At 44.6% G+C, this 27,563-nt stretch overlaps 2 protein-coding genes across 4 annotated transcripts in view; one reads left to right on the top strand and one right to left on the bottom strand.

The window, feature by feature from the left end:
* itga10 (integrin, alpha 10) overlaps window positions 1-4,293 on the top strand; it is a 99,952-nt gene extending 95,659 nt beyond the window's left edge. For all 3 annotated transcript variants that reach the window (XM_059642935.1, XM_059642934.1, XM_059642933.1), the window contains one exon: window positions 3,230-4,293. In XM_059642935.1, coding sequence (XP_059498918.1) covers window positions 3,230-3,301 — 72 coding nt within the window. In that variant the 3' untranslated portion in view covers window positions 3,302-4,293. The remainder of the gene's footprint in view (window positions 1-3,229) is intronic.
* Window positions 4,294-9,682: 5,389 nt separating this feature from the next.
* rnf115a (ring finger protein 115a) lies at window positions 9,683-27,453 on the bottom strand. Its single transcript, XM_059642959.1, has 9 exons — window positions 27,349-27,453; window positions 19,931-19,989; window positions 19,738-19,795; window positions 19,143-19,363; window positions 17,137-17,205; window positions 15,928-16,000; window positions 14,446-14,539; window positions 13,560-13,675; window positions 9,683-13,081 (listed from the first exon to the last, which is right to left on the bottom strand). The coding sequence occupies exons 1-9, from the start codon at window positions 27,424-27,426 to the stop codon at window positions 12,950-12,952; spliced, it is 900 nt and encodes a 299-aa protein (XP_059498942.1). The 5' UTR covers window positions 27,427-27,453; the 3' UTR covers window positions 9,683-12,949.
* Window positions 27,454-27,563: the final 110 nt, after the last annotated feature.

Here is a 27,563-nt window from a genome sequence, read left to right as displayed (position 1 = left end):
AGCTCACTACCACCTTCTCAAGGGCAACTAGGGATGGGCAAGAAATGCTGGCCAGCCAGCGATGCCCATATCCCACAAATGAATAGAAAAAAAAACATCCAAATCATTTATATAAATGACAAAAAAGGAATGGACCCAGTACCAATGCTTATGGTACACTGCTGGTCACAAGCCTCCAGTCTGAAAACCAATCCTCCACCACTACCCTTTGTTTTCTACCTTCGAGATAGTTCTGTATCCAGACGGCTAGTTCTCCCTGTATTCTGTGTGATCTAACTTTGCTAACCAGTCTACCACGTGGAACCTTGTTAATGCCCTGCTGAAGTCCATATAGATCATATCCATTGCTCTGCCCTCATCAATTCTCTTTGCTACTTCAAAAAACTCAATTAAATTCTTTGAGGAGGTAACAAGTATGTTAGGCCAGGGAAACCCAGTAGATGTTATCTATCTAGACTTCCAAAAGACCTTTGATACGGTGCCTCAGGGGAGGCTGCTGAGCAAGGTGAGGGCCCATGGTGTTTGAGGTGAGCTACTGGCTTGGATTGAGGATTGGCTGTCTGACAGAAGGCAGAGAGTTGGGATAAAAGGTTTTTTTTTGGAATGGCAACCGGTGACAAGTGGTGTCCTGCAGGGTTCAGTGTTAGGGCCACAGCTGTTCACCTTACATTATTAATGATCTGGATGAAGGGACTGGGGGCATTCTGGCGAAGTTTGCCGATGATACAAAGATAGGTGGACAGGCAGATAGTACTGAGGAGGTGGGGAAGCTGCAGAAAGATTTAGACAGTTTAGGAGAGTGGTCCAGGAAATGGCTGATGAAATTCAATGTGAGGTTTTGCACTTCGGAAAAAAGAATACAGGCATGGACTATTTTCTAAATGGTGAGAAAATTCACAAAGCAGAAGTACAAAGGGATCTGGGAGTGTTGGTCCAGGATTCTCTAAAGGTTAACTTGCAGGTAGAGTCCGTAATTAAGAAAGCGAATGTAATGTCGTTTATCTGAAGAGGGTTGGAATATAAAAGCAGTGATGTGTTTCTGATGCTTTATAAAGCTCTAGTTAGGCCCCATTTAGAATACTGTGTCTAATTTTGGGCCCCACACCTCAGGAAGGACATACTAGCCCTGGAACGTGTCCAGCGGAGATTCACACGGATGATCCCTGGAATGGTAGGTTTAACGTATGATGAACGGCTAAGGATCCTGGGATTGTACTCATTAGAGTTTAGAAGGTTGAGGGGAGATCTAATAGAAACTTACAAGATAATGTATGGCTTAGAAAGGGTGGACGCTAGGAAGTTGTTTCTGTTAGGTGGGGAGACTAGGACCCGTGGGCACAGCCTTAAAATTAGAGGGGGTAAATTTAAAACTGAAATGAGACGACATTTCTTCAGCCAGAGAATGGTGGGCTTGTGGAATTCATTGCCACGGAGTGCAGTGGAGGCCGGGACGTTGGATGCCTTCAAGGCAGAGATTAACAAATTCTTGATCTCAGAAGGAATCAAGGGCTACGGGGAGAGTGCAGGGAAATGGAGTTGAAATGCCCATCAGCCATGATTTAAATGGCAGAGTGGTGTTGATGGGCCGAATGGCCTTACTTCCACTCCTTTGTCTTATGGTCTTAAATTAGTGAGATATGATTGCCCACGCATTTGGCTATGTTGACTATCCCTAATCAGCCTTTGCCTTTTCAAATACATATAAATCCAGTCCCTCAGGATTCCCTCGAAGAACTAGCTCACCACCGATGTCAGGCTCACTGGCTTTTCCTACCACCTTTCTTAAATAGTGGCACCATATTAGCCAACCTTTAGTCTTCTGGCACCTCACCAGTGGCTATTGATGATACAAATATCTCAGCAGGGGGCCCAGCAATCACTTCCCTGGCTTCCCACAGAGTTCTAGGGTATACCTGATCAGGTCCCGGGGATTTATCCACCTTTACACATTTTACAACGTGTAGCACCTCCTCTGTAATATGGACATTTTTCAAGATGTCTTTATTTATTTCCCCAAGCTCTGTACTTTGGGAAAGTCTTACTGCAAGTTTACAAGAGGCAGGTTGAGACCACATCTGATATCTGGAGTACTGTGAGCTGCTTTGGTCCTCTTACGTAAGGAAAAACATTATTTCATTGGAGGCTGTTCAGAGAAGGTTCACAGTGATGACCCCCAGTAGGAAGGGACTGTCTTATGACCAAAGATTAAACAGGTTGGGATCATTGGGAGTTTTGAAGAATGAGAGGTGATCTCACTGAAACATTCCTAAGGGACTAGACAGTGTATATGCTGAGAGAATGTTTCTCATGAAGGGAGTGTCTAAGACCTGAGGGCATGATCTCAGGATAATGGGGTGCCAATTTAAGACTGAAATGAGGAGGAACTTCTTGTTGTGAACCTTGGAACTCCTTACCACAGAGAGTTGTGGGGATAGATGTGGATATAGATAGATTTTTGGTCAGTCAGTCATGTTTCTGAGAGAGGACAGCAGAGAATACAGGTTTTGAGAGACAGCTGATGTGACCTTGGAATATGACAAAACAAAGATGGGGCATGGTTTGGTCAATTAGGCCTGGGCCCTTTGCTAACAGTGAACCACTCCGTACCATCACAAAACCGAATTCATAAAGTGTAGGAGAAATTCTCTCCTGCTGTCTGAGACAATTACACTATCCTCAGCATCTGTGATCATTCATCATTCCTTCTAACGCCAGTTAAGTCACAGTTTACTCTGAAAATGACAGTGTCTGACTCTCAGCTACTCACCACACTCCATTCTTAATGGACAGGAACATTAATATTCAGCATTTCTTACCCAGCCTGTTCATACACACTCACCATTTTGACCCATTTCAGTAACAGCTTAACTTTCACCGTTTATAAACGTCAAACTCCTTTGGTATCTGGTCTTAGATCCTGTGCACATCACCAAGAGTGTGCATCAGTTCAATCACCTTCTCAGTCCCTGTGCAGGACTTTGAGAACACAGGATAGGGGAGGCAGAGTTGGACACATTCAGTCAAGTGTAACTGTATCAAGGCTTCATGCAGCTCAATACATCACTCTTGTGTAGTATTATTAAAAGGCTTATGTTGGCCTAAATCGATTTCTCTGTCGGTAATGTGGTGATCGGATGTACGTCTGCAAGATCAAGGGGAGGAGTGAACAGGTCAAAGCAGAAAAAAATTTCTTCCGTTAATATTGAAGAGAAAACTTTCTTCCTTACAGTGTGGATTCTTTAAGAGGAAGCAAAAGGAGGAAGAAGATGAGGACAAGGAAGAGGATGAGAAGAAGGAGTGAGGCTGAGGGTGCTGCAGTCCAACACCCTGTAACCTTGGCATCAGGAATCTCTGACATATCTACACAGTTCCATCACACACTGTCTGACTGCTGTGCACTTCCTTGAAGCTTCTTTCAATTTGTACGTGTCCCTCAAAAGGGGCCATGTCACCTTGCCCAAAACTCTTGGGACCAGGCTGGGGTGGGGTGGGGTGGGGGGTTGGGTGTTCCGGAATGTGTTGTGGAGGTTATGTCAAACTAGACACAATCCGTATGGTGGATGTTATTACATTGTACGGAGACTGTTGTACACTCAGCAACGTGGCACAATGTTTCCTACTGTTAAGCCAGCCCCTTCACTCAGTCCAAGCCTAATAATCCCACCCCACTAAGGCTGCCATCTTGCCACAAGAGGCCTGTGCTGGAAATGATGCCTTACATCCACAGTGAGTCAGAGATCAAACGTATAAAGAAAATGAGCAAGACTGTAACTGCCAGCAAGTGGATTCCCTGACACTGGTGTGGACCGAGTTACCTAAAACATACATTCACATTAAACGGATTCTGTCCTTCCATTCCCCAGTCCACGTTGTAAACTGTTGAAGGACCAGTGAGTGACCAGTGTTCAGATCCAGCTCCCACCCACGTGGTGGAACTATTTACTTTGCAACAGTGCCGTGCATTTACAAATCTGAAACACAGACGTGCACAAGATGAGACAACACAGTGTAGGGTCAGGTATCTAGCAGCTGAGTTTGGGTCTGAATGCAGACCTAGATCACGACAGATGGTCTCACTCAGATTGCTTTGCTTTGTTGGTATGTGAGAAGGGACCTGCCAACAAATCTCTTCTCATCTTGATGTGAAACCATGTGAAAGCTGAGGGAAGGGGCTGCCTGTGTTCCCAGCAACTGTCCACACATTGAGCTAGCCTGACCATCTTGCCTGTCCCTCTCTGATTCCAACTTCTCACTGACACCCAACTCACTTGTGGCCTAAGACTAAATATTTACGTGCACTTTATTTAAAGCTTTGATTTTTTTGTTAAAAAAACAATGAACTAAAACATAAGTCATAAAAATATTCATAGTTTTTGTTGTTGTCTCATTGTTTTGGGTACAAATTCTGAATTTAGTCCTTTTCCCATTCAGCAGCATCTCAGGTTAAGGAATGAGACAGATGGGCAGTGTGATATTCCCATTCCTGGCTGTTAGTTGAACACACTGACCAGATGTTTGTACTGACCAGTCATTGCTGGCAGACAAATGCTGGGAATTGGGGGTAACAGACAGTGAAGGGAGACATTTATTACATTTCTATATGAAAGGCATTCTGCTTGCACCAATGTGTATTTACATTTTTACTCTCCCTATTGTGTATTGACAAGATGGTAGTTTATTCAGCATTAGGAGCTGTGGAAGTGACAGCCAAATGCTGATTCTACGGTGAAACCTCACCTTCCTTCAATGGGATACTTTCCTCTTTAGGTGGGACAGGGTGGGAAATGTAGCAAAATTGGAAGTGTGGCAGAAGGAGGGAGCTTTATTCGGCCACTCTAGCACAGTTCGGTGTTGTAGAGGCAACAAGGAAAAATGAGAGAAAAGTAAGCCTTAATTCACCTGCCTCTTCAAGTCAGTAACAGATGCATTTTGAAGAATGTAAGTTACTGGTGCTATTCCCAGCCAACAGAGCCCAAATTACCTATCACATGCAACAAACACTTTTAAGCTGTGGATATTTTACACTGAATCCAACCCCATTCTGTCCCTATCCTGGGACTGTCTGATGTGGAGTATAGAGAGAGATTTAATCTCAGTTTAAAAAAGTAAGGGAGCTTTACTCTGCGTTTACCCCTGTAGTCTCACTGTCTTGGTAGTGTTTCATAGGGTTGGTGTAGATGGAGCTCTACTCTGTTCAACCCCATTCTGTCCCTGTCCTGGGAGTGTTTGATGGGAACTGCATTCTGTGTTTAACATTCTGTGAGTTTTAGGAAAGATTGGTCATGGATGTTTTTCAGAGGTGAGACATGATTTTCCAGGCCCCAACTTAGTCACAGCTTCCAAAGCATAATTTCCTATTCAGTCATGAGATATTATGTGGCTGAAAGGAGAAGTTCTTGGCTAGGTCAGCATTTATTGCCCAACTGTCCTTGAAAAAGTAGTGGTGGTGCTGATGATCGGCCTTCTTGAATCACTGCAGTTCATTTGCTGTAGGTAGACTCTCTGTTGTTAAGGAAATGGTGGGTTTGTGGCAATGTCATCCTTAAGATCAAGTAGCCTAACCAGTTTGTTTTATGTATAGAGTCATACAGCATGGAAACAGACCCTTTGGTCTAACTAGTCTATGCTAACCATGTTCCAAAACAAAACAATTCTCACTTCCCTGCATTTGGCCCATATCCCTCCAAACCTTTCCTATTCATATACTTGTCCAAATGTCTTTTAAATGTTGCAACTCTAACTTCGTCTACCACTTTCTCTGGTAGTTCCTTCAACATACAAACCACCCTCTATGCAAAAACATTGTCCTCATTCTTTTTAAATCTTTTGCCTCTAACTTTAAAAATATGCCTCTTAGTTTTGAACTCCTCCATCCGAGGGTGAAGACCCCTGCTATTCACCTTATCTATGCCTATCATGAAATTATAAACTTCTAAGGTCACCCCAGAACTTGCTACACTCCAGTGAAAAAGTCCCAGACTACCAAGACTATCTTTATAACTTAAACCCCCCCCAGTCCTGGCAACACCTGTCAAATCTTTTCTGAATCCTCTCCATTTTAATAATATCCTTTCTATAAGAGGGGGACCAGAACTGGACAGTTGTCAAGAGGCCTGACAACATACTGTACAACCTCAACATGGCATCCAAACTCCTACACTCAAAAGGTTTGAGCAATGAAGGCAAACATTCCTCCCTCTTTGCTCCTCACTACCTCTGTCCTTCCCTTCTCTCTCTCACTCCGTCTGTCCATTCTCTCATTCCCGCTATCCATCCATCCATCTCTCCCTTACTGCCTGTATCCTTTCTGGAGTCAGACCTAGCACAAAGGAAGATGAAGAAAGACACTTGGCATTTGTCTTTACCAAGGAGGTAATTGTTATGCACAATGCATGGTGGAAGAGTAGATGGGTTTAAAATTGATAAGTAGGAGGTAATCGAGAGACTGCATTTACTTAAGGTAGATTGGGCACGTGAGCATACTGTAAGTAGTAAGCGTGGAAATAACAGAGCCACAGGCAATAATTTTTCAGTCTTCCTTCAAATCAGCAGTGGCTCCAGATGACTGGAGAATTGTAATTATTCAAAAAAGGGTGTAACGATAAGCCCAGCAACTACAAGACAGTACATTTAACTTCAGTGCTGGGTAACAATAATTCAGGGACAAAGATAACAAGGTGTGGAGCTGGATGAAAACACCAGGCCAAGCAGCATCTCAAGAGCGGGAAGGCTGACGTTTCGGGTCTAGATCCTTCATCAGATTTCTGATGAAGGGTCTCGGCCCAAAACATCAGCTTTTGTGCTCCTAAGATGCTGCTTGGCCTGCTGTGTTCATCCAGCTCCACACTTTGTTATCTCGGATTCCCCAGCATCTGCAGTTCCTATTATCTCTGATACAATTCAGGGACAAAGTTAGAATTTGGAGAGACAAATGTAGATTAATTCAAGAAAGTCAGAAGAGTTTTCACAAGGGAAAATAATCTTTAACTTTTTGGAGGTTTGTTGATGATGTAAAATAGACGGTCAGTGGGTATAATGCATGGACTTCCAAAGGCGTTTGATACAACAGGCTCATGAACAAAGTTACAGCATGGTTATGAATTGGTCAAATGACAGGTTAACAGATGTTTTGGGGCTGGATGAAGACTTGTTGCAAGTTCCCCAGGGGTCAATGTTGGGTCATTGGCTGTTTTTGATGTACAGGTCTAGATGTGTGTATACAGGGCATATTTTCAAAATTTTCAGATGTTAGAATGAATGGAAACATCATAAACTGTGAGGAGGCCAATGTGGAACTTTGAAAAGACATTGGCACACTGGTGGAGTAAGCAGACAGGTGACAGGTGAAGTTCAATGAAGAGAAATGTCAAGTGATTCATTTGGTAAGAAGAACATGTCTACAATTCAAAATGTATGGAACAATTCCATCCTGCAGGGGTGCAGCAACAGAAAAAGTTGGCGTGTTTGTGCACAAGATAACAGGACAAGTTGACAGCTTGATTAATAAAGCAAACAGAATAAGACTGTATTATTAGGGGCAAGAATGCAGCTAGGGGTGTATTAGGTTCAGTAATGGATGTAGTACTTTCAGAAGGATGTGAAGGCATTAAAAAGAATGCTGAAAAGATTCATGAGAATGGCTCCAGGGTTGAGGAATCTCAATTATGAAGACTGATCAGACATGCAAGGACTGTTCTTCTTGGAGAATAAGAAGGCTGAGAGAGGGGGAAACTTTCACTTATGGAAAGATAGGGAATCAGAGCCAAAGATAGAAATTGATTGACAAAAGCAGCAAACAAAAAATGATGAAAAACTATTACACACAGCAAATGGTTAAGCATCTTGAAGGCATTTCCTGAGACAGTGATGTAGGCAGGTTCAGTCGTAGCATTCAAAAGGCAATTAAACAGTTGTCGTAAAATGGACCCATGTGTAGGGATACTGGGCAAAGGTGGTGGGAAATGGATTACCATCCAGTCAGCTGTAATGTTCTGAGATTTTGGCTGTTCGAGTTCAGTCAGCTCAGCTCTGGGACATCTCTGCAGGAGTTCCTCAGGTTTCTAATCAACTTTTTCAGAAGTGCTACTACACATCTCTGGAGCAGGTGGGACTTGAACCCAAATCTCCTACACCACAAGAGCCCTCCAGTACTTCCAGGTGTTTGTTTCTATCACCAGCCTCCATTAAGTATATAATGTAGGGGAATTTCAATGTTCAAATCAAGCTATTCAGATACTCCTGGTCCAGCAACAGGGGATACTACCCTATTGCCACAAGAACACCCAGTTCCTCAGAGTAGATATTTTCAAAATCAATTTGCTCAGAAACATTATTTTACATCCGCTGGAGCAGGTGGGACATGAACCCAAATCTCCTGGCTCGGATCCATGGATACCACCACAGTGCCATCATCTTGTTCAACCTTAGAGATATCTTGAAACCAACCTGTTCAGACACACTTCTGGAGCATGATGGACTTGAACCTGGGTCTAATGGTTCAGAGATAGGGCTCCGCCATGAAGCACAAGAGCCCCTACTTCATCAGAGTAGATATTTTTCTAATCAACTTCTTCAGAGATGTTATTACACAGCTCTAGAGTAGGTGGGATTTGAACCTGTATCTCCTGGCTTAGAGGTAGGGAAACTGCAACTATGCTACAAGAGCCCCTCAGTTCCTCAAAGTAATGTGTCAGGTACAACTATCTTCAGCTGCTTCATCAATGACCTTCCTTTCGTCATTAAGTCAGAAGTGGGGATGTTCACTGAAGATTGCATAATGCTTAGCATCATTCACAACTCCTCAGATACTGAAGCAGTCTACGTTCAAATGGAACAGGTTCTGGACAATTTTCAGTTTTGGGCTTACAAATGATAAATAATATCTGCCACACAAGTGACAGGCAATGACCATCACCAGACAGACAGAATCCAACCACTGCTTGACATTCAACATTTTTACCACATAATTCCCCACCATCAACACTCCAGGCATCTCAGTTAACCCGAAATTGGCTGTGAAAGTATGGTATGTTATTCACCACCTGACTCCCCAGAGCCTGTTCACCATCTACAAGTCAGGAGTGTGACGGAATACTCCCCACTTGTCTGGATGAGTGCAGCTTCAACAACACTCAAGAAGCTCGACTGGCATCACAATCAGCACTTTCAACATTTCGCTCCCTTTGCCACTGTGCACCTTGTACTTTTTCCTGGACTGACTACAGAAGATAACGTTCAAACATGCTGTCTCAATAACCAAGATAAAAGTCAAGAGATATGTAAAAAACAGTGCCTCCAACTCACGTAGTTCTGTAACTTTAAGATATATCTGGCTGCTTCTTTTATTGTTTGGTCTAAATCCTGGAACATCATCGCTAAAAGCACCTAGAAGCACAGTCACCGTAGACTTTGATTGTCCAACATGGCGTATCACCAGAGAGGGAATGTGAGGCGGACAACAAGAATTGGCAAAAGACTTTAAAGGTGAGCAGATTAGAAACCCTAACCAGTTGTCCCTTGCTTGACCACAGGGGTACTGAGGTCAATAAGAACTGCTGGCTTGGCTGGGATCTGCTAACTCATCACAGGTCAAGTTGAAACCTGGGACCTTCCTGCTATGCAGCTTACTATCCAAAAGCTGCAGAAGGTACAATGCAGACAGGCTGGACAAGTGGAAACCATCTCTCAACAACTTTTTTCTGGTTTATTTACAAAATAAAAACTTTTAAACCAATGACAGATTAAACATTTACAACTACAAAAAACAGAATGCAATACCAGATGACTGTCTTCCAATGAGCAGTACTATTCCATTCTGAATTAATTTTATTTCAAGTGTTTGACAGTAGTTCTTAATTGCAGAGTTTTGGCTCCTGTTTCATTTTGAACTGCATCACCAACTAATACATTCATACACTATCTTGGGTGGGAATAGTATCGTGAACATGAAAGGCAAGCTCCAAAAGAAAGGCAAGTAATCTTGAATGAAGACAATAACACAGCAGACACTGTTTCCAGATGCACCAGGTAAAGGGAGCAAATTTGTTCCTATCTGCTATTATACAGCTTGCTGGCACCAGGAGCTAGATTTAAAGCCAGGCGCACAGCCATACTCTTCTGGATGAATTGTGGACAGGAACAAGATTTGCAAAACTAGCTGGCACATGCAACTAAATGAAGCAGCTCTTTTGAAGAGTTGGCACAGGTTTGACAGGCAAATTGGCCTTTTCTGTCCTGAAAGAATCTGTGCACATGTTGAAGGTTCACATTGTACTCAGCTTTTTCTAAAACATGCTGCAGGTTTAGGGCTGGAACATGGGAGATAACATTATGCGTTAGTGTGCAGACTTTTGCTAGACCAGGCATCTGTAGTCAGTGCTGCAGTAACATCTCTACCTTCAGAGTAACTAGAAATATACCACTCCCCTCATGGCCAGATGATGGAACTGTGCAACTGCAGATCGCTCCACAGGCCCAAGTCCCAGATCAGAAAGAATTTTAAATGTGAATCATTTTAACTCCATTAAAGCCAATACATTCTATGCACAAAGTCAGAATGAAAACCAGTGGTCCATTCAGTGGCTTTAGGATTATACTGATGGCTGTGCACAGTCACAGTTTGGTCACTATTCAAAGTGGGTCACACTACCAAGACTAACTAAACTTCAAGCATCACCATTTTACAAATCCATCCAAGTTACAGCCAACTTTTTTGTGTTTGACAACGACATTTTTATACATGACAAAAGATCTTTGTGAAATTGGCCAGTGATGTTTTCCACTTTGGTGCCATGCCATTATTCAAGGTTCTCACTTCCCTACACATCACTTCCTTCAACATTCATTCTCGTCGTTCAAAACCTACCACCATCAAATGTCAACAACTGCTTGTGTACCATTGAGGCTGTGATCTCTCTTTCCCTCTCTCCAAGTCTGAACACTGTTGTTCACAATACTGTATTACTCTAAAACATTGTCATTAATGCTGCTGCTCTCTTGGCTGCAAACGAACATATATATACTGCATGACCGTGTAGCTTGACGAGGTAATGAAAGGAGGAATTCTCTGTCACAAATACCGACAAGACTAGTGAAAACTTAAGAATTTCTGGTCCTTGGGATTTATGAGCTTTGCAGCTGATCCAAGATTTGTTTAACCCTAATATACCAAATCACATCCTGCTTGATATAAACAAATGCTTTGTGAAGAAATACAAAAAGGTTTTTGAAACTTATCAAATTGAATTCATTACAACCATCAAGCCAATTAGGTTTAATCTCCTGCTGATACTCAGTACTGAACTGAAGAGTTGAGTGTGGCCAGGTATCAGAGGACCTGCCCCTCCAGCAAGAATCAGCACCTGTGGAGATGGACAAAGGGAAGAGGAGATCTAAATTTAGACAGCTCTGCTCTCTAGTTTCCAGTTGTTTCTGTTCTCTGACATTACTATAATATTACTATCCACTTGGGGATGCAGTAAAGGAACAGAAGAAAGCAGTAACTAGGTCAGTCAGCAGCTGCCAGCCGAGGAGAGGGCAAGAGGAAACATACTGTCCCTGCACTGATTCCTATGCTTCTGAATTCCACTGGTTTCCTTTCCTGTGTGTTTCCATCCTTTCTGCCCTAAGACACCCTCTAATAAAGGGCAAACTACTCTGGATTCTACAGGGCAGAGCTGGAAATAGGGCTGCTTAAAAGTAGCCAGACACCTAGCTACAAACACAAGGAGTTAATGAGAACTGGAGGGTAAAAGGAGTGAAGCCAGCAATCTGTCCCAGCTATTGGCAGGCCATTCTTCAAAGGACAGCGCTTAAAGTCAGTCCCTGTTTGGCTCATTAGGGGGGAGATTTTAAGAACTGGCTCAAGGAGGACTGAGGATTTACACAAATGGTAATTGCCCTAGAAATGTATCAGTGCTCAGCTTAAAAACTGAAAGTGCTACCCTAAATTTGGGGGCTGAATGTGTGGATCAGGATGGGAACCTCGCGCCTGCAACATCCAAATCAGGCACAACCCTTTGTGCCATGCCCGTGAAAACTTGCTGGGTTAGCTGGTAAGGGCTGGAGGCATGCAAGCAGGCAGGCAAAGTTCTTGCTCCTGAAGTGTTATTCAGATGCAACCTGCTGGAAAGTGCACAATGTGAATGTAAAAATTAATTATGATGACACCTACAGCTAAACATTCTGCTCACGTATGGTCTCTTGGTTCACCAACGATGAATAACCACTTTGCGAGATATTGAGGGTGGGCAGCACTTGTGGACCAGTCATGCCTTTGCTTTGAGACAGAGACAAGAAGTTGGGGGAGGGGGCTCATGGGTAGGAGGGAATGCTGTTTGATTGGAAAGCTACTTTGGAAAAGACAGCAGTTGAAACCCTCATACTTCCAAACATCTATTATAGGGTTAACAAGTTTGAACGTATGAAGTTGACAGTCAGTTTATATGTAGTACAATGGTTCGGGGAGGGGTTAATGGCTTCTTTTTCTGTCTAGCACTGTCATGTTTCAGTATTGTCTCAAACCCACACCCCACCTTACTGTTAGTCAAGGTTTTCCTGGAACAGTTCTTTTCAGAGATCCACAACTTCCCTCAAATCCTCTCACTGCAGATCAAAAATACCTTGTGAGCTCTGAAAAGTGACATTTCCCACTGGTGAAATTAAAATCAATTTGCCATGGTCTTTGAAACGGAGCAAGGTTCGAACAAACTGAGCATAAAACTATGATCTTTGTGCAACCATTGAAAAGCGAATCAATGCGACATTGTTAAACACATAATTCACAGAATGAAAGATAGGCCCCTGCAAATGCCATCAGTTTGGCAGCAGCCACTTAGCTGTGGCACATGCCCACTCGTTTCTTTAATATATATCATTTACAATAGAAGTAACAATATTACTGATTGGGTTATGCAGGTGTTGGGGTGCAAAGTACTTCCTGCAGAGTCCTTCAGTACGCCCAAGGGTCTCGCTGCCGGTTCTCACTGCCAGTCAAGTTACCAGATAACTCCTCTGAGGTTTGCCGGTGACCCATGGTGACCTCTCCATTCAAACTCTTGCGACACACGGGACAGGTATCATGCTGGAAGAGAATAAAGTGTTTAAGAATTAAACACTGCAAATCCTAAAGTAATCAGGCTTCAGTTGTGAAGTACATCATACATCTTTCACTCTAGCTATTATTAATGCAGGCTCTAGAATGGTTACCATTTACTCATCTGTCATATTTTAGTAAACTCACAGGAAACCTTTCCACTCTGATTCACACATTCCACCCAATAGTCAGTATTTTAAAACAAATCTAGTTACAGACTAGGGACTGAACTTGGGAATTATGAGGATGGGCAGATTTCCTGGAAATGCAGCAGGAAACAGCCTCCCAGCTGGAATGTGAGGAGAGAGATTCCCCATTGGGTCATCAGATTCCTACAGTCTTTGTGACCATTGCATAGGTCCCACTGCTTCACAAACACACATTCAATTTGGAGAATCGACTACAGGAGGTGAGGGCAAACAAGTGTAGCATTTCAGTGAAACAATTGATGGGCAGGATAGCTCACCAGTTCTAACCAGGGTACGATGCAGTCACTGTGGAAGAAGTGATTACAGGGCAGCTGTCGGACCTGTTCCTCAAGGAGATAATCCTCTTTACAAACCGGACATTCTAAACCGGAGTCTACAGCAATGTAAGTCAGAGATTTATATTAACACACAGGGAACAACTCTGCTTCATTCCTTAATATACATAGATCTACAGCTCCCCAATTATCACCTCCCTGAATCACATGTTACATCCACCCCATGTCAAGCGCCCATTTCAGTATAGGGTCCATGTCTGCCCATGACACGGACCTGCCATACTGCACAGAGTATCACTTTTCTCTTCCATCCCTTACTGCACCATTGTGACTCTTCAACTCCACCCCATCTCCTATCATTCCATCTCTCCCCTAATATCTCACTAATGGCCCTCACCTCTCTGTTAACATCGCTGACTAATGTCCCTCATCTCTCCCCCTAATGCCCACCCACCATCTCTCCCCTAATAAGATTTCTCTAGTGTCCCCCCACCCTCTCTTCCCTAACAACTTCCTAGCTGCTCCACACACACCATCCCTTCCTCTGTACTGCCTTCTAAACTCCAGATCTGGACTGAGGTATAGGCAGCATTAAGCACATGTTGGTGTTCAATGCCTTCCCGATTCCTCATGTGGGGTGAACTGATTTTCTCCCGATTCTCAGCTGATCTATGTTAGTAACTCAGTGTCAGTGAATAAACAAAATAAACTCTGGAGTTTCTGGAATCAGTTTAACACGTGTCTCCCCCTTACCCCATTTCTCATCCCACCACACTCCCTGCCCTGCCCCGCCCCCACCCCCACAACAAAAGTCTGGAAAGATAGTTCCTTTGGATCTCATTGTAGAACGGGATTGAATGGCACATACCGATCTGATCCTGTGTGATGTGCACCGTCGGGAGGGCTGTGATTTTGTCTTTGTCTGCTGGGGGAGGTCCTGTGTTTTCTAGTTGTCCCAGAAGCTGTGGAAGGAAAGCAGTGATTTGAGATCAATGATAAGGCTGGTGGTTAGCAGCCTTTAATATGCTAAGGGACTTTGCAAATTCTTCCTCTCCTCCAAATGCTAGCAATTCTACAAGGACCCTCTATGACAGGGGGATTATCACAATGGGAAGGGAACAGCACAGGCCTGATCCACCATTTCTCGTGTATATATACACACACACACACACACACACACACACACACACACACACACACACACACAGTAGGGTTAGCAGACAAATATGATTCTCCCAGTAGCTAGTCAGCTCCTCAGTGCAGCCTGGCATTTGAAGTTGGAGCACATCTTGCTCCTAATGATGCTGTGTTACTGTGGGTGATAGGTCACACATTGATCCATCAGAGACTGTACAACCTTCTCTCAGTTCACCTTTTAGACCACACTCCAGATGACTAACCAGGCTAGTAATTGTTTCCTAGCCTCTGCTAGGAGGGTGTGGAGCATAAGGTCAGCCCAACCAAGAGTCTGATGTTAATGAGATCAGGACTGAGCCTACATCACCCTGTGATGTCTCTCTGATACCCAGCACAGCACCTTTAAATAAGTATGTTTTCATAGAATTCTTACAGTGTGGAAGCAGGCCATTCAGTCTATTAAGCACATACCAAAGAACATCCCACCCCTCTACCACTGCAACCACCATTTCCCATGACTAATCTACCCAGCCTGCATGACCCTGCAGACGATGGGCAATTTAGCATGACCAATCTACCTAATCTGCATATTTTTGGACTACGTGAGGATACCAGAGCAGCAGGAGGAAACCCACACAGACACAGGGAGAAGGTGCAAACTCTACACAATCACCTGAGGCAGGAATTGAACCCAGATCCCTGGTGCTATGAGGCAGCAGTGCTGACTTCTGAGTCACTGTGCCACCTTTTCCCATTCCACCCCTTTTTCCGTGCCAATTCACAGTCTGTGCTGAAAAACAAAGATTGCTTGTCCATCTGACTCTCAGAAACTGAGCAGCCAAATTACAACCAAATCAGACAGAAGCAGCATAGAACAGTGCTCAAAATGGAGATAGAGTTCCAGAGAGAAATAAAACCTTTCCAGAAACAGGGAGAGGCATACTGAATAGAATAAAATAGAAAGTCAAGAACTAATAGGATGAAGGGAACCTATGAGATGGTGGCACTAGGGCAAAAGAGGAGGCATGGACAAGGAACATCAACCAAAAAATCCAGGACTAAGAGTCACAGATTGATCAATCTCTACATCCCTGTCCATTACTAATTTAGCAGTCTTAGGGGGAAAAAAATCTATAACCTTTAGAGGTTCCTCAGCTGCATGAAAGCTAAAGCAAACGAGAAGCACTGGAACAAAACTGGCAGCCTTTCTCACCTGTGTAATCACTGCATCAAGTCCACTCTGCCCCCAGGCATAATCGGCAGGGTTTGAGTGCAGCATCCCACTCCTGACGCAGGAAGAGACAGATTGGGAACAATTCACTATCACACAAACATGGCATGAAGAAATCATCAAACTGTTTATTACACTAAAACGCTGCACTCTCACAAACGTACAGCACAGGGCTAGATGGAGCTCCCTTTACTAAAGTCAAAGTAAAGGTTCTCTTTTACTACAAGTAACAACACCCCTACCAACAGTGTCCTCATCCAACATTTCCAGGAAAGGAACAGCACGAGCTTACAGACAGGGTAAATCTCCTACAGGTCTTTCAAACAGGAAGTAAAGCTTCCTTGATATTGACCCCATCAAACAATCCCAGGACAGGATCATACAGAGTTAGATACAGATAAAGCACCGCTCACACCGTCCCTTCATCAAACCCTCTCGAGTCAGCACAGGGTTAGATAAAGAGTAAAGCTCCCTCACATTGTGCCCCCATCAAACACGCCTAGGACAGGGACAGCATGGGGTTGTATATAGAATAAAGCTCTCTCTACACTCTCCCCCCATCAAACACTCCCAGCACAGGGCTAGAGACAGAGGAAAGCTCTTCTAGTGATTTGAAAAGTAAATCAAACGTAAAGCTCCCTCTAAACTGTCATCATCACATATTCCCAGAACAGGGTTAGATACAGAGTAAAGTTCTCTCTACCCTGTCGCCCATCAAACACTCCCAGGTCAGTAACAGTGCACGAGTACAGATAGAGTAAAGCTCCCTATACTCTTCTAAACTGCAAATAAGGTCTCTGTATAGTGGCCCAAAAACATGTACTTCAGAAGTTAGATAAGGATTAAATCTTCCACTACTCTTTTAAACTGAAAATAAAGCTCCCTCAACAGTATCCGTATCATATACTCCCAGGACAGGGACAGCACTGGGTTAGATACAGAATACAACTCTCTTGACACTGTCCCCATCAAACACACCCAGGACAGGAACAGCAAGGGGTTAAATACAGAGTAGCCTTCTCACTGTGGTTATATTTTTCCGAACTTATTCTTTTGGCTGACCTTTTTTGAACATTTTCTTCCAGCTACAACCTCTCAAAACGAATACACACTATCCCGAAGGAGTCAGGGTGATGATAGTGTAGGAAGGTAGAGATTGGGAAAAGAGTGAATGATGTAAATTGCACTTACCAGGAGAATGTCTGCTGAGAGCCCGAGATTCCTGCATTAAAGAGGCCAGCAAACAGCTGCTGAATTATTCTGCAAATACACAAAGGCAAGAATAATATAGAAGAAAGGAACCAGGCAGCCACATAGGAAGGGTCCAGAAACCCATTGCAATGTCACCTGAGACACCCCTAGAGTTTTAATTTTTGAAGTTCTTTATGAAATGTGGGTGCTGCTGACTGGGTCAGTATCTATAGCCCTTTGCTAATCGCTCTGGAAAAAGCGGTGATGACCTGCCTTCTCAAACAGTTGTCTGGGACACAGACAATACAAATAGGGAGTGAGTTCCAGAATTTAGACCCAGTGACGCCGAAGGAATGGTGATATATTTCCAAGTCAGGACGCTAAGTGGCTCGGTTCCCATGTATCTGCTCCCCTTGTTCTTCTACAAGGAAGTAGTTACATCTTTGCAAGGTGCTGTCCAAGCACCTTTGGTGAATTTTTACTGTGCAGCTCGGAGACGGCACACACTGCTGCTACTCTGCAATAACAACGGACGGAGCGAACGTTGAAGGTCATGGATGGGGTGCCCATCTAGTGGCTGCATTTTTTGCAATTGCTGTCAAGCTTCTTGTGTTATTGTTGGGGCTGCACTCATCCAGCAGGGACTATTCCATTACACTTCTGATATGTGCCTTGTAGAGGGTGGACAGGTTCTGGGGAGTCAGGTGAGTAACTTGCTGCAGGATTTCCAGCTTTTGACTTGCTCTCGTAGCCACTGTGTTTATACAACCCATTCAGTCAAGTTTCTGGTCACTGACAACCACCCAGAATGTTGACAGAATCCCTACAAGTGCAGACAGAAACCATTCAGCCCATCAGTACTGCACCAACCTTCGAAAGAGCATCTCCACACTGTGGCCATAATGTCACATTTACCATTTTTAATCAGCTAGCTTGGACACCAGAGCAATTTTGCGTGGCCAATCCACCTAACTTGCACATCTTTGGACTGTGGGAAGAAACTGGAGTGTGCAGTCACAGGAAAAACATGCAAATCCCACAGTTGCTCCCGGCTGTAACTGAACCTGGATCCCTGGCACCGTAAGGTTGCAGTGCTAACCACTGTGTCACCATGCTGCCCCAGTGATTGTAATGCCTTTGAATGTCAAAGGCTGATGTGGTTAGATTTTTCTCTCATTAGCAATAGTCATGCTTGGCATCTTCTTTGGCATAAATGCTATTTGCCACCCATCAGCCTGAATGTTGTCTAGGCGGAGTCTGCTTCTCTGTCTGAGGTGGGTAGCTGCCCCCTGCCTAATTCACCCTCTTTGGAAGTAGTTACTGCGTTCAGTGAAGAATTCAGTTAGTTGCATGCCATTGCAAGGCAGAAGCTCAGGGTTATGGGTTAAGGCTGTTGGGTCAAACATTCAGCCAGGGCTTCTGCTCTTGATCACAATCAGACACTGTTGCTGATTTACATTTAGAAAATAACTGATTGTGGCTGTAATGCAGGCTGCTTTGGATCAGACGTGCAGCGAGTATGGACAGCAGTAACCCTGTACTCGGCAAAAGTCAAAACCTGCAAAAAAATACTGCAAAATAGACAATGAGACTAAATGCAGAAACTAAGTGAAAAAAGCTGATCACTTCTCCCTGCTAGGCCTTCACTCATAATAGCAAACACAGTTTGTGTAAAATACTGTGTATATTGGAACATGGGCGTGATTGGGAGAGACCAAACAAACAAGAGAGGAAACTTAGAGCCAAGACAGAATGAAATGATTCTAGGTAACACAGCTAGTGCTTTGAAAACAAAGTGTGGGGCTGGATGAACACAGCAGGCCCAGCAGCATCTCAGGAGCACCCTCTGAAGAAGGGTCTAGGCCCGAAACGTCAGCTTTTGTGCTCCTAAGATGCTGCTTGCCCTGCTGTGTTCATCCAGCTTCACACTTTGTTATATTGGATTCTCCAGTATCTGCAGTTCCTAATATCACTGATCACATTTAGTGCTTTAATGCCTGACATACCCTTCAATGGCTGGGGACCTCTCAGGACGAGATGCTCCTCGGGCTCGGTACCTTCTGGCCATCGGTAACCTCGTGTGTCGGCTGGGACCCCAAATATCATTCTGCTGGCTTCCCCGTTCTGGTTCCCCACCTTCGTGATCTAGAGAGGTGCCGCTGCGCAACGGTCTCCCATCAACAAACAGGAAGGTCTGGTCCAGGTTCAGGAAGGTGCGATCCCATAGCTGCACAACAGAAACTGAGCTGTAACAGGGGGATGTGGTAAAATACATTATCCACCGGTCCTCCAATGGTTAGACCATCAGAACATGTGACAGCTGTCCAGAGTTAGGAATGAACCAGTGATCCCACTCCTGTAGGATTGCATATTGATGATCCTTGCTGGAACGAGTCACATTGTTGAACTGGACTGAGCTGTGATTTCTTGCACAATGCACTCAGTGTCCACAATAATTGGGTGTGACAGCAAACCCGGAAACAGCACACAACAGGCACTTACCCCACCCAGTCATGTTAAAGAGTGTTTAGGTGGCCAGCAGAAGCTAGCTGGGGGTCTCTGACATTCTACAACATTTCAATTACTCAGCTGCTGACTTACCTCAGCAAACTGTGTGGCTGAATCATCATCAAGGCCATTCGTTCCATTGTCCAAAAAACTGCAGAAACACAAGAATAGTACACAGGGCCAATGAGAATCTGTCTTCCCACAGTCATCAGATGGATCTCCCATCAACACAGTAGCTCTCAGACAGGAGTTCAACAACTTCAACAGGTGTCAAGGCTCCACCTACCTTGTTTCGTCTGTGACTTCTTCTATAAAACCAGACTCACATCGAGGACAGGTGTATTCCTGCAAGACAACAAAACACACACAATGAAATGCACCTGGCCAGTGCATTAACAAGACACGATATCTGAACTAGAGGGGAGGAAGGGTGGGGTCCTAACCCCAGCATGTATACCAGAACTGTATGTCGAGAGCGTATTCTGGAACGTGTGTTCCATGTGTACGACAACCCTTTGTTACGGTGGACCGGAACCAGTTCTCCAGCGTGTATAAGACAAAGGAACAAAAGCTGGTCATTCAGCCCATCGAAGTCTGCTCCACCATTCAAAGAGGTCATGATCGAAATTCCTGCTCAGGTTCCATGCATGACAATCAATTGTGGCATGTCTTCTGGTTCTGAAGTCACTGTCGCGCACAGACATGGCAGGCTGGCAAGGTTGGAAAGAAATTTAGATGGTACGTTAATTGTGGCGGACCTGATAACCCTCAACTTCACTTGCCTGATCTTTCCCTAGAACTGTGATTCCATTACTGACTAAAAACCTGTTTATCTTAACCATGAATGGAGTTAATGATCCAGCCTCAACAGCCCTCTGTGGTAAACAATTCCACAAACTCACTCTCTCACAGAGAAGATATTTGTCCTTACCTCTGTCTTAAAGGGGCAACACCCTTTTCCAGAGATGATACTGTCTGATCCTAGACTGTCCCAACCTCTCCTCATGTAGCCTGTCAAGTGCCATAACAATCCTGTATGTTTCAAAAAGTTGCCCCTCATTCTTCTTAACTCCAATGAGCAGAGACCCAACTTGTAGATACATATCCAACCCAGTAGATATGGTTCTTCGGGCTAATGGGATCAAAAGGGTATGGGGAGAAGGCAGGAACAGGGTACTGGGTTGGATGATCAGCTGTGATCGTATTGAATGGTGCAGAAGGCTTGACGGGCCAAATGGCCTACTCCTGCTCCTATTTTCTATATATCTATGTTTCCGTTCAGTCTCTCCTCATAAAACAGTCTCTCCTCATCCAGGATCAATCTTGAGAGCCTTCTACGGAATTCTCCAAGACCTTATGTAAGGGGCCTAAAACTATTCATGGTATTCCAGTACCTTGTATAGTTTAAGCAAATCCCTCTCATTTCCTTTGAAATAAAGGCCATCAGTCCAAACATGTTGCGTATTAAGATACAGGAGCAGAATTAGCCTGCTCTGCCATTCAATCATGGCTGTTATGTTTTTTAACCTCATTCTCCTGCCTCCTCAACAGAACCCTTGACCCTCTTACTCACCAAGATTCTCTCTACTGCTGTCGTAGAGACGATCAATGAGTTGGCATCCACAGCCTTCTTCAGGAATGAGTTCCACAGATTCACCACTGTCTGGCTGAAGAAATTCCTCCTCACTGCACTTCTAAACGATTGTCCCTTCACTCTCAGACTGTGCCCTCAAGTTCTCGTCCCTCCTCCTAGGGGAAATATCTTCTCCACATCCACTCTACCAAAGTGTTTCAGTATTCTGTAAGTTTCAATTGGATCCTCCTTCATCCTTTTGAGCTTGATTGAGTACAGACACAGAGTCCTCAACCACTGCTCGTATGACAAGCCCTAAGGATCATTCTTGCAAACCTCCTCTGGACCCCCTCCAATGTCAGCACATTCTTACTTACATTTGGTCCCAAACTGCTCACAATTACCTGCTGAACTTGGATACTGGCTTGTTCAGGAGCACTCCCAAATCCCTCTTTGCTGTAGGTTTTGCAGTCCTTCTCAATTTAAATAATACTCAGTTCCTCTATTCTTCCTGCTAAAGGTATAAGCTCACATTTCCCCACATTATATTCCATCTGCCAAGTTTTCTCTTTCTCACTGATCCTGTCTACATCCCACAGTAGAATTTTTGCCTCATCCTTAGCACACTCCCTCCCACCTCTTTCTGTGCCATCTGCAAACTTGGCTATGCTCCTTTCACTTTTCTCATCCAAATTATTAATATTTGTTGTATATAACTGTGGCCTAAGCAATGGTCTCTATTGCACTCCATGAGCTAAAGGGCATCATTCTGAATATGCCCCCCTTCATTCCAAATTCTCTGATTTCACAACCAATGGGTCAGATTTAAGCTGTGCAGTCTTGCTACATCCAGTCGTGAATAGTGGTAAACAGTTATAACACTCACTGGAGGAGTCAGCTCTCTTCCTCAATATCTCCCATCCTCAATGATGGCAGAGTCCAGCACGTCAGTGCAAAAGGGGAGGTGGTAGTGTAGTGGCAATATCATTGGGCTGATATTCTAGAGTCCCAGGCTAATATGCTGAGGAGATGGGTCAAATCCTACTGTGGCAGATGGTGAAATTTGAATTCAATAAAAATGTGGAATAAAATACTGGCAGAATGGTAACCATTGCTGATAGTCATTAAAAATCCATCTGGTTCACTAATGTCCTTTCCAGAAGGAATTCTGGCCTGGCCTACATGTGAATCCAGAGCCACAGCAACATGGTTGGCTATGAAGTGCCTTCAGGGTAATTAGGGATGGTGAATAAATAATGGCCTAAACAACAACACTCATATCCCACAAACAAATAAAATAAAAGGTACTCTGAAGCATTTGCAATAATTTTTAGCCAGAAGTGCCAAATGAATGATCCATCTCAACTTCTTCCAAAGTCCCCAGCATCATAGACACCAGTATTCAGCTAAGTGCATGGACTCGACAGGATATCAAGAAATGGCCAAAAGCTCAGGATACTGCAAAGGCTACAGGCCCAGACAACATTCCAGCAATGGTGCTGAAGACTTGTGCCCCAGGATTTGTCAGACTCTAAGCTAAGCTCTTCCAGTACAGCTACAACACTGATCCACCCAACAGTGTGGAAAATTACCCTAGTATGTTATGTACACAAAAAGCAGGACAAATTCAACCTGGCCAAGTACCTCCTGATCAATCTACTCTTAGGTCATCAGAGAAGTGATGGAAGGTGTTATCAACAGTGCTATCTAGTAATATTTGCTCAGAAATAACCTACTCACTGACATTCAATTTGGGTTCCATGAAGGCCATTAAGCTCCCAGCCTCATTACAGTTCTGGTTCAAACATGGATAAAGAGCAAAATTCCAGAGGTAAAGCAAGAGTGATTGCCCTTGACACAAGGTCACATTTGATTGACTGAGGCATCACAGAATCCAAACTAACTCGAAGCAATGGGTATCAGGGGAAAACTCTCTGCTGGTTGGAGTCAAACCTGGCACACAAGAAGATGGTTGTGGTTGTTGGAGGTCAGTCAACTCAGCTCCAAGACACCTCTGCAGGAGTTCTCCAGGGTAGTGTCCTAAGCCCAAATATCTTCAGCTATTTCAACAATGACCTCCCCTCCATCATGAGGTTAGAAGTGGGGATGTTCAGCACCATTCATGACTACTCAGATACTTAAGCAGTCCATGTTGAAATGCATCAAGTTCTGGATAATATCCAAGCTTGTGCTGACAAGTAGCAAATAACATTTACATCACACAAATGCCAGATAATGACCGTCTCAAATAGGAGACAATCTGCTCACAACCTTGCCATTCGATGACATTAACATCACTGAATGCCATGCAGTCAACATCCTGGGGTTATCATTGAACAGAAATTGAACTGGACCAGCATTATAAATTCTGCAACTATAAGAGCAGGTCAGAGACTAGAAATCTTCCAGTGAATAACTCACCTCCCAATTCCCCAAAACCTGTCCACTATCTACAAGGCATAAGTCAAGAGTGTGATGGAATATCCCCACTTTCCAGAATTCGTGCAACTCCAACAGCACTTAAGAAGTTTGACACCATCCAGGACAAAGCAGCACCTCTGAGTGGCACTACATCCACAAGCATCCACTGAGAATAGCAGCAGCAGTGTGTACTACCTACAAGATGCACTGCAGATATTCAACAAAGATCTTTAGACAGTACCTTCCAAACCCATGACCACTTCCATTGAGGAGGGCAAGGGTAGCAGATACATGGGGTCACCACCATCTGCAAATTTTCCTCCAAACTACACACCATCCTGACTTGGAAATATATCATTGTTCCTTCACTGTCACTGGGTCAAAATCCTGGAATTCCTACTCTGAGGACACTATGGATCAACCTACAGCACACGCACTGCAACAGTTCAAGATGGCAGTTCACCATCACCTTCTAGAAACAATAAAATGCATCCACAGTAACGTTACAAATGCAAATTTATACTTAGGGACTGAAGGAAAACCAGAAATTATATAGATTCTGATTTGAAGAGGTGTTTTACCCCAAGATTTCTTGGAAATGATGTTAGTGATTTTATGGCCTGCTGTTTTCAGACGACAAGTGACTTTGCAGAAAAGACCAGCAATGTTTTGAGCGACATGAGAAATGGTTTATGACCTTTGTTTGCTGGAATAACCAGGCTTGACAAAATTTTGGGAGCTCTCTGCCATTGGCGGCTTATCAATCCTTTCTGGACTTAGTTTTCGGTTTTTCAGACTGAAGTGGTCAATAGAAAGTAACCCAAGATTCTATAAGTCTCTCCCTATTTCTTTCAGCAGAGTTGGCCTGAGAGCCTAATCAAGTTTCAACATACAGATATTTCTATCTTACAAACCCCGGAAGGCTGAACTGTGACCAGTTTCCAAAGACTTGGTTCCACCTTGGTTTCAAACTGAACTGAAAATCTTCTATCAGATAACAACTGAGTCCAATTTGAATTCAGAGACAGGAAATTCAGTGGAAATTATTAAATCTTGTAGGCTGCTCATCAATAAAATGGAAGGAATCAAACTAAGATGAACCTCAGCAAAAGCAAAATAAAAACAGTAACACTAACACATTGAATACATCTGAGGTGACTTGGACAGAGAGACCAATTAATAATTTTAAAGATACTAAGAGTGCTGGATTAACATCAGCAGAGATACAGTCACTGACACAGGGCGCTGGGGAAAACAGTTTAATTTTATTCACCTATTGGATGTGGGTGTTGCTGACTCGCCCATCATTTGTTGCCCATCCCTAGTTGCCCTTGAGAAGTGTTGGATGAGCTGTCTTCTTAAGCTGCTACAGATAGACCCACAATGCTGTTAGGGAGGGAGTTCCAGGACTTTGACCCAGTGACAGTGAAAATCAGTGATATATTTACAAGCGAGGATGGTAAGTGGCTTGGAGCAGAGCTTGCAGACGGTGTTGGTGTTTCCACGTTGTCTGCTGCCCTTGTCCCTGGGGAGTTACTTGCAGCAGTATTCCTAGTCTCTGACCTGCTCTTCTAGCCACAGTGTTTATATGGCAAATCCAGCTGAGTTTCTGGCCAATGATAACTCTCAGTATGTTGACAGCAGGGGATTCAGTGATGGAAATGCCAAGGGGCAGTGGGCAGATTGTCTCTCATTGCTTGGCATTTATGTGGCGTGATCATTATCTGCCACTTTTCTGCTCAAGCCTGGATATTGTCCAGGTCTTGCTGCATTTGGACACAGACTGTTTCGGGGTGAGGGGTTACTGAGTGACAAATGGTGCTCAACATTGCACAAGCATTGGTTAATGTCCCCACTCTGACCTTATGATGAAGGGAAGGCCATTGATGAAGTCACTGAAGCTTGTTGGACCTAGGACACTACCCGGCGGAATTGTTACTGAGTGACTGTAACTGGATTATTATCAGTACAGATAGAATCAGGAACACCAAGCGCTGGGGAAGTGGGAGGTGGACCACTTTTGATGGAGATACAGTCAGTTACATTTTTAATGCTGGGAAGAAGAAGGGTTACGGAATGACAATGCAAGGGAGTTTGATGATATCAGAAGAGATGCAGTCAGTAACATGGGTTCGGGGGGAGATGGGTTACTGGTTGACAGTGTGAAGGACCTTCTGACATCAAAACAGATAGTTAGAAACTAGAATTTTAAGAGCATATCGATTTAACATCATTATTATTTAAACTCATTCATATTTTTAACATCCAGAATTACAGCCTGTTCCACATTCCATAAGCATCACTGTTTAAGGCAGTCCAAGCATTTAGTCAGTCTCCACAATACAGTCACCATCAAATTTTGCACAATTATTCAGACCACTACTGAGTTGCTCACTGAGTAATTTGATGTACCCATCCTATTACAAGGGCCATAATCAACACAACCATCACACTCAACCCTTGCAAAAGCAAACATAACTCTGGGCCAATGTTTGAACGCAAGAACATAATTCATTGGAGGAAAGCCTTGGCTAGGACTCGCTTTGCACCAGGAGGAATAAAATGTATTTGAAGACTGTCAGCTCTGGACTGGGAGGAGATGGGAGATGGAGGTCTCCATGGAGATGGTCACCATGGGATGGGGGAGATTAATCTCCAATGATGACCATGGTATGGAGAGCTCAGTCTCCATGGCGACTGTGGGAGGGGTAAGGGGAACAGACAGTCACCACAATGAGCACTGAGGGATGGTTCAGTCTCCATGGTGACCCTGGGAATGTCGGGGGCGCGTGTTCAGTCCCCATGGGATGTAGCGGGGTGTTAAGTCTCCTTCAGTCTTCAGTGGTGGGGGGAATCAGTCTCCATGGTGACCATGGGAATGATGGGATCAGTCTCCAGGGTGACCATGGCGGGGTTGGGGGGGGGATCAGTCTCCATGGTGACCATGGGGATGGGAGAAATCAGTCTCCATGGTGACTATGGAGGGTTGGGGGATCAGTCTCCATGGTGACCATGGAGAGCTGGGGGGTCAGCCTCCATGGTGGGCTGGGGGATCAGTCTCCATGGTGACCATGGAGGGCTGGGGGGAATCAGTCTCCATGGTGACCATGGTGGGGTTGGGGGTATCAGTTTCCATAGTGACCACGGAGATGGGGGGAATCAGTCTCCATGGTGACCATGGGGGATTGGGGGGATCAGTCTCCATGGTGACCATGGGGATGGGGGATCAGTCTCCATGGTGACCATGGGGGGGTGGGGGGGATCAGTGTCCATGGTGACCATGGGGATGGGGGATCAGTCTCCATGGTGACCATGGGGGGGTGGGGGGGGATCAGTGTCCATGGTGACCATGGGGATGGGGGATCAGTCTCCATGGTGACCATGGGGGGGTGGGGGGGATCAGTGTCCATGGTGACCATGGGGATGGGGGATCAGTCTCCATGGTGACCATGGGGGGGTGGGGGGGGATCAGTGTCCATGGTGACCATGGGGATGGGGGATCAGTCTCCATGGTGACCATGGGGGGGGGTGGGGGGATCAGTCTCCATGGTGACCATGAGGAGCGGCGGATTGGGTTAAGATTGCGGAGTATCCCCCTCCCCCTCCTGAGGCTCGGGTTGACTGATAGTGATTCCTCCCCGGTGAAGACCAGCAGTTTCCCGGAGCAAGGGGGACGAGGCAGTATACGCTGGGCTCGGGGCCTGTCTTACCGGTAGCTTGGGGCACACCTCTCCCTTGCAGCAGTGACAGAAGAAGCGAAGCGGAGACACAGCCGCCGCCTCCGCCATCTTATCCGCTGACGTCAGCGCCCTCCCGGAAAGCCCCGAGCTACCCGGAAGTGGACTCTGGAATTTATGAGGTTGGGGGCACGCCGCCATCTTGGTGCGGGGCACAAACCGGATGTTCCTGCGGTATCGGGTCAGTA

This window comes from Stegostoma tigrinum, chromosome 47, assembly GCF_030684315.1.
Source record: "Stegostoma tigrinum isolate sSteTig4 chromosome 47, sSteTig4.hap1, whole genome shotgun sequence".
NCBI classification, from domain to species: domain Eukaryota; kingdom Metazoa; phylum Chordata; class Chondrichthyes; order Orectolobiformes; family Stegostomatidae; genus Stegostoma; species Stegostoma tigrinum.
Note: the sequence above shows the minus strand (reverse complement) of the source record. Positions and strands in the feature narration are given on the sequence as shown.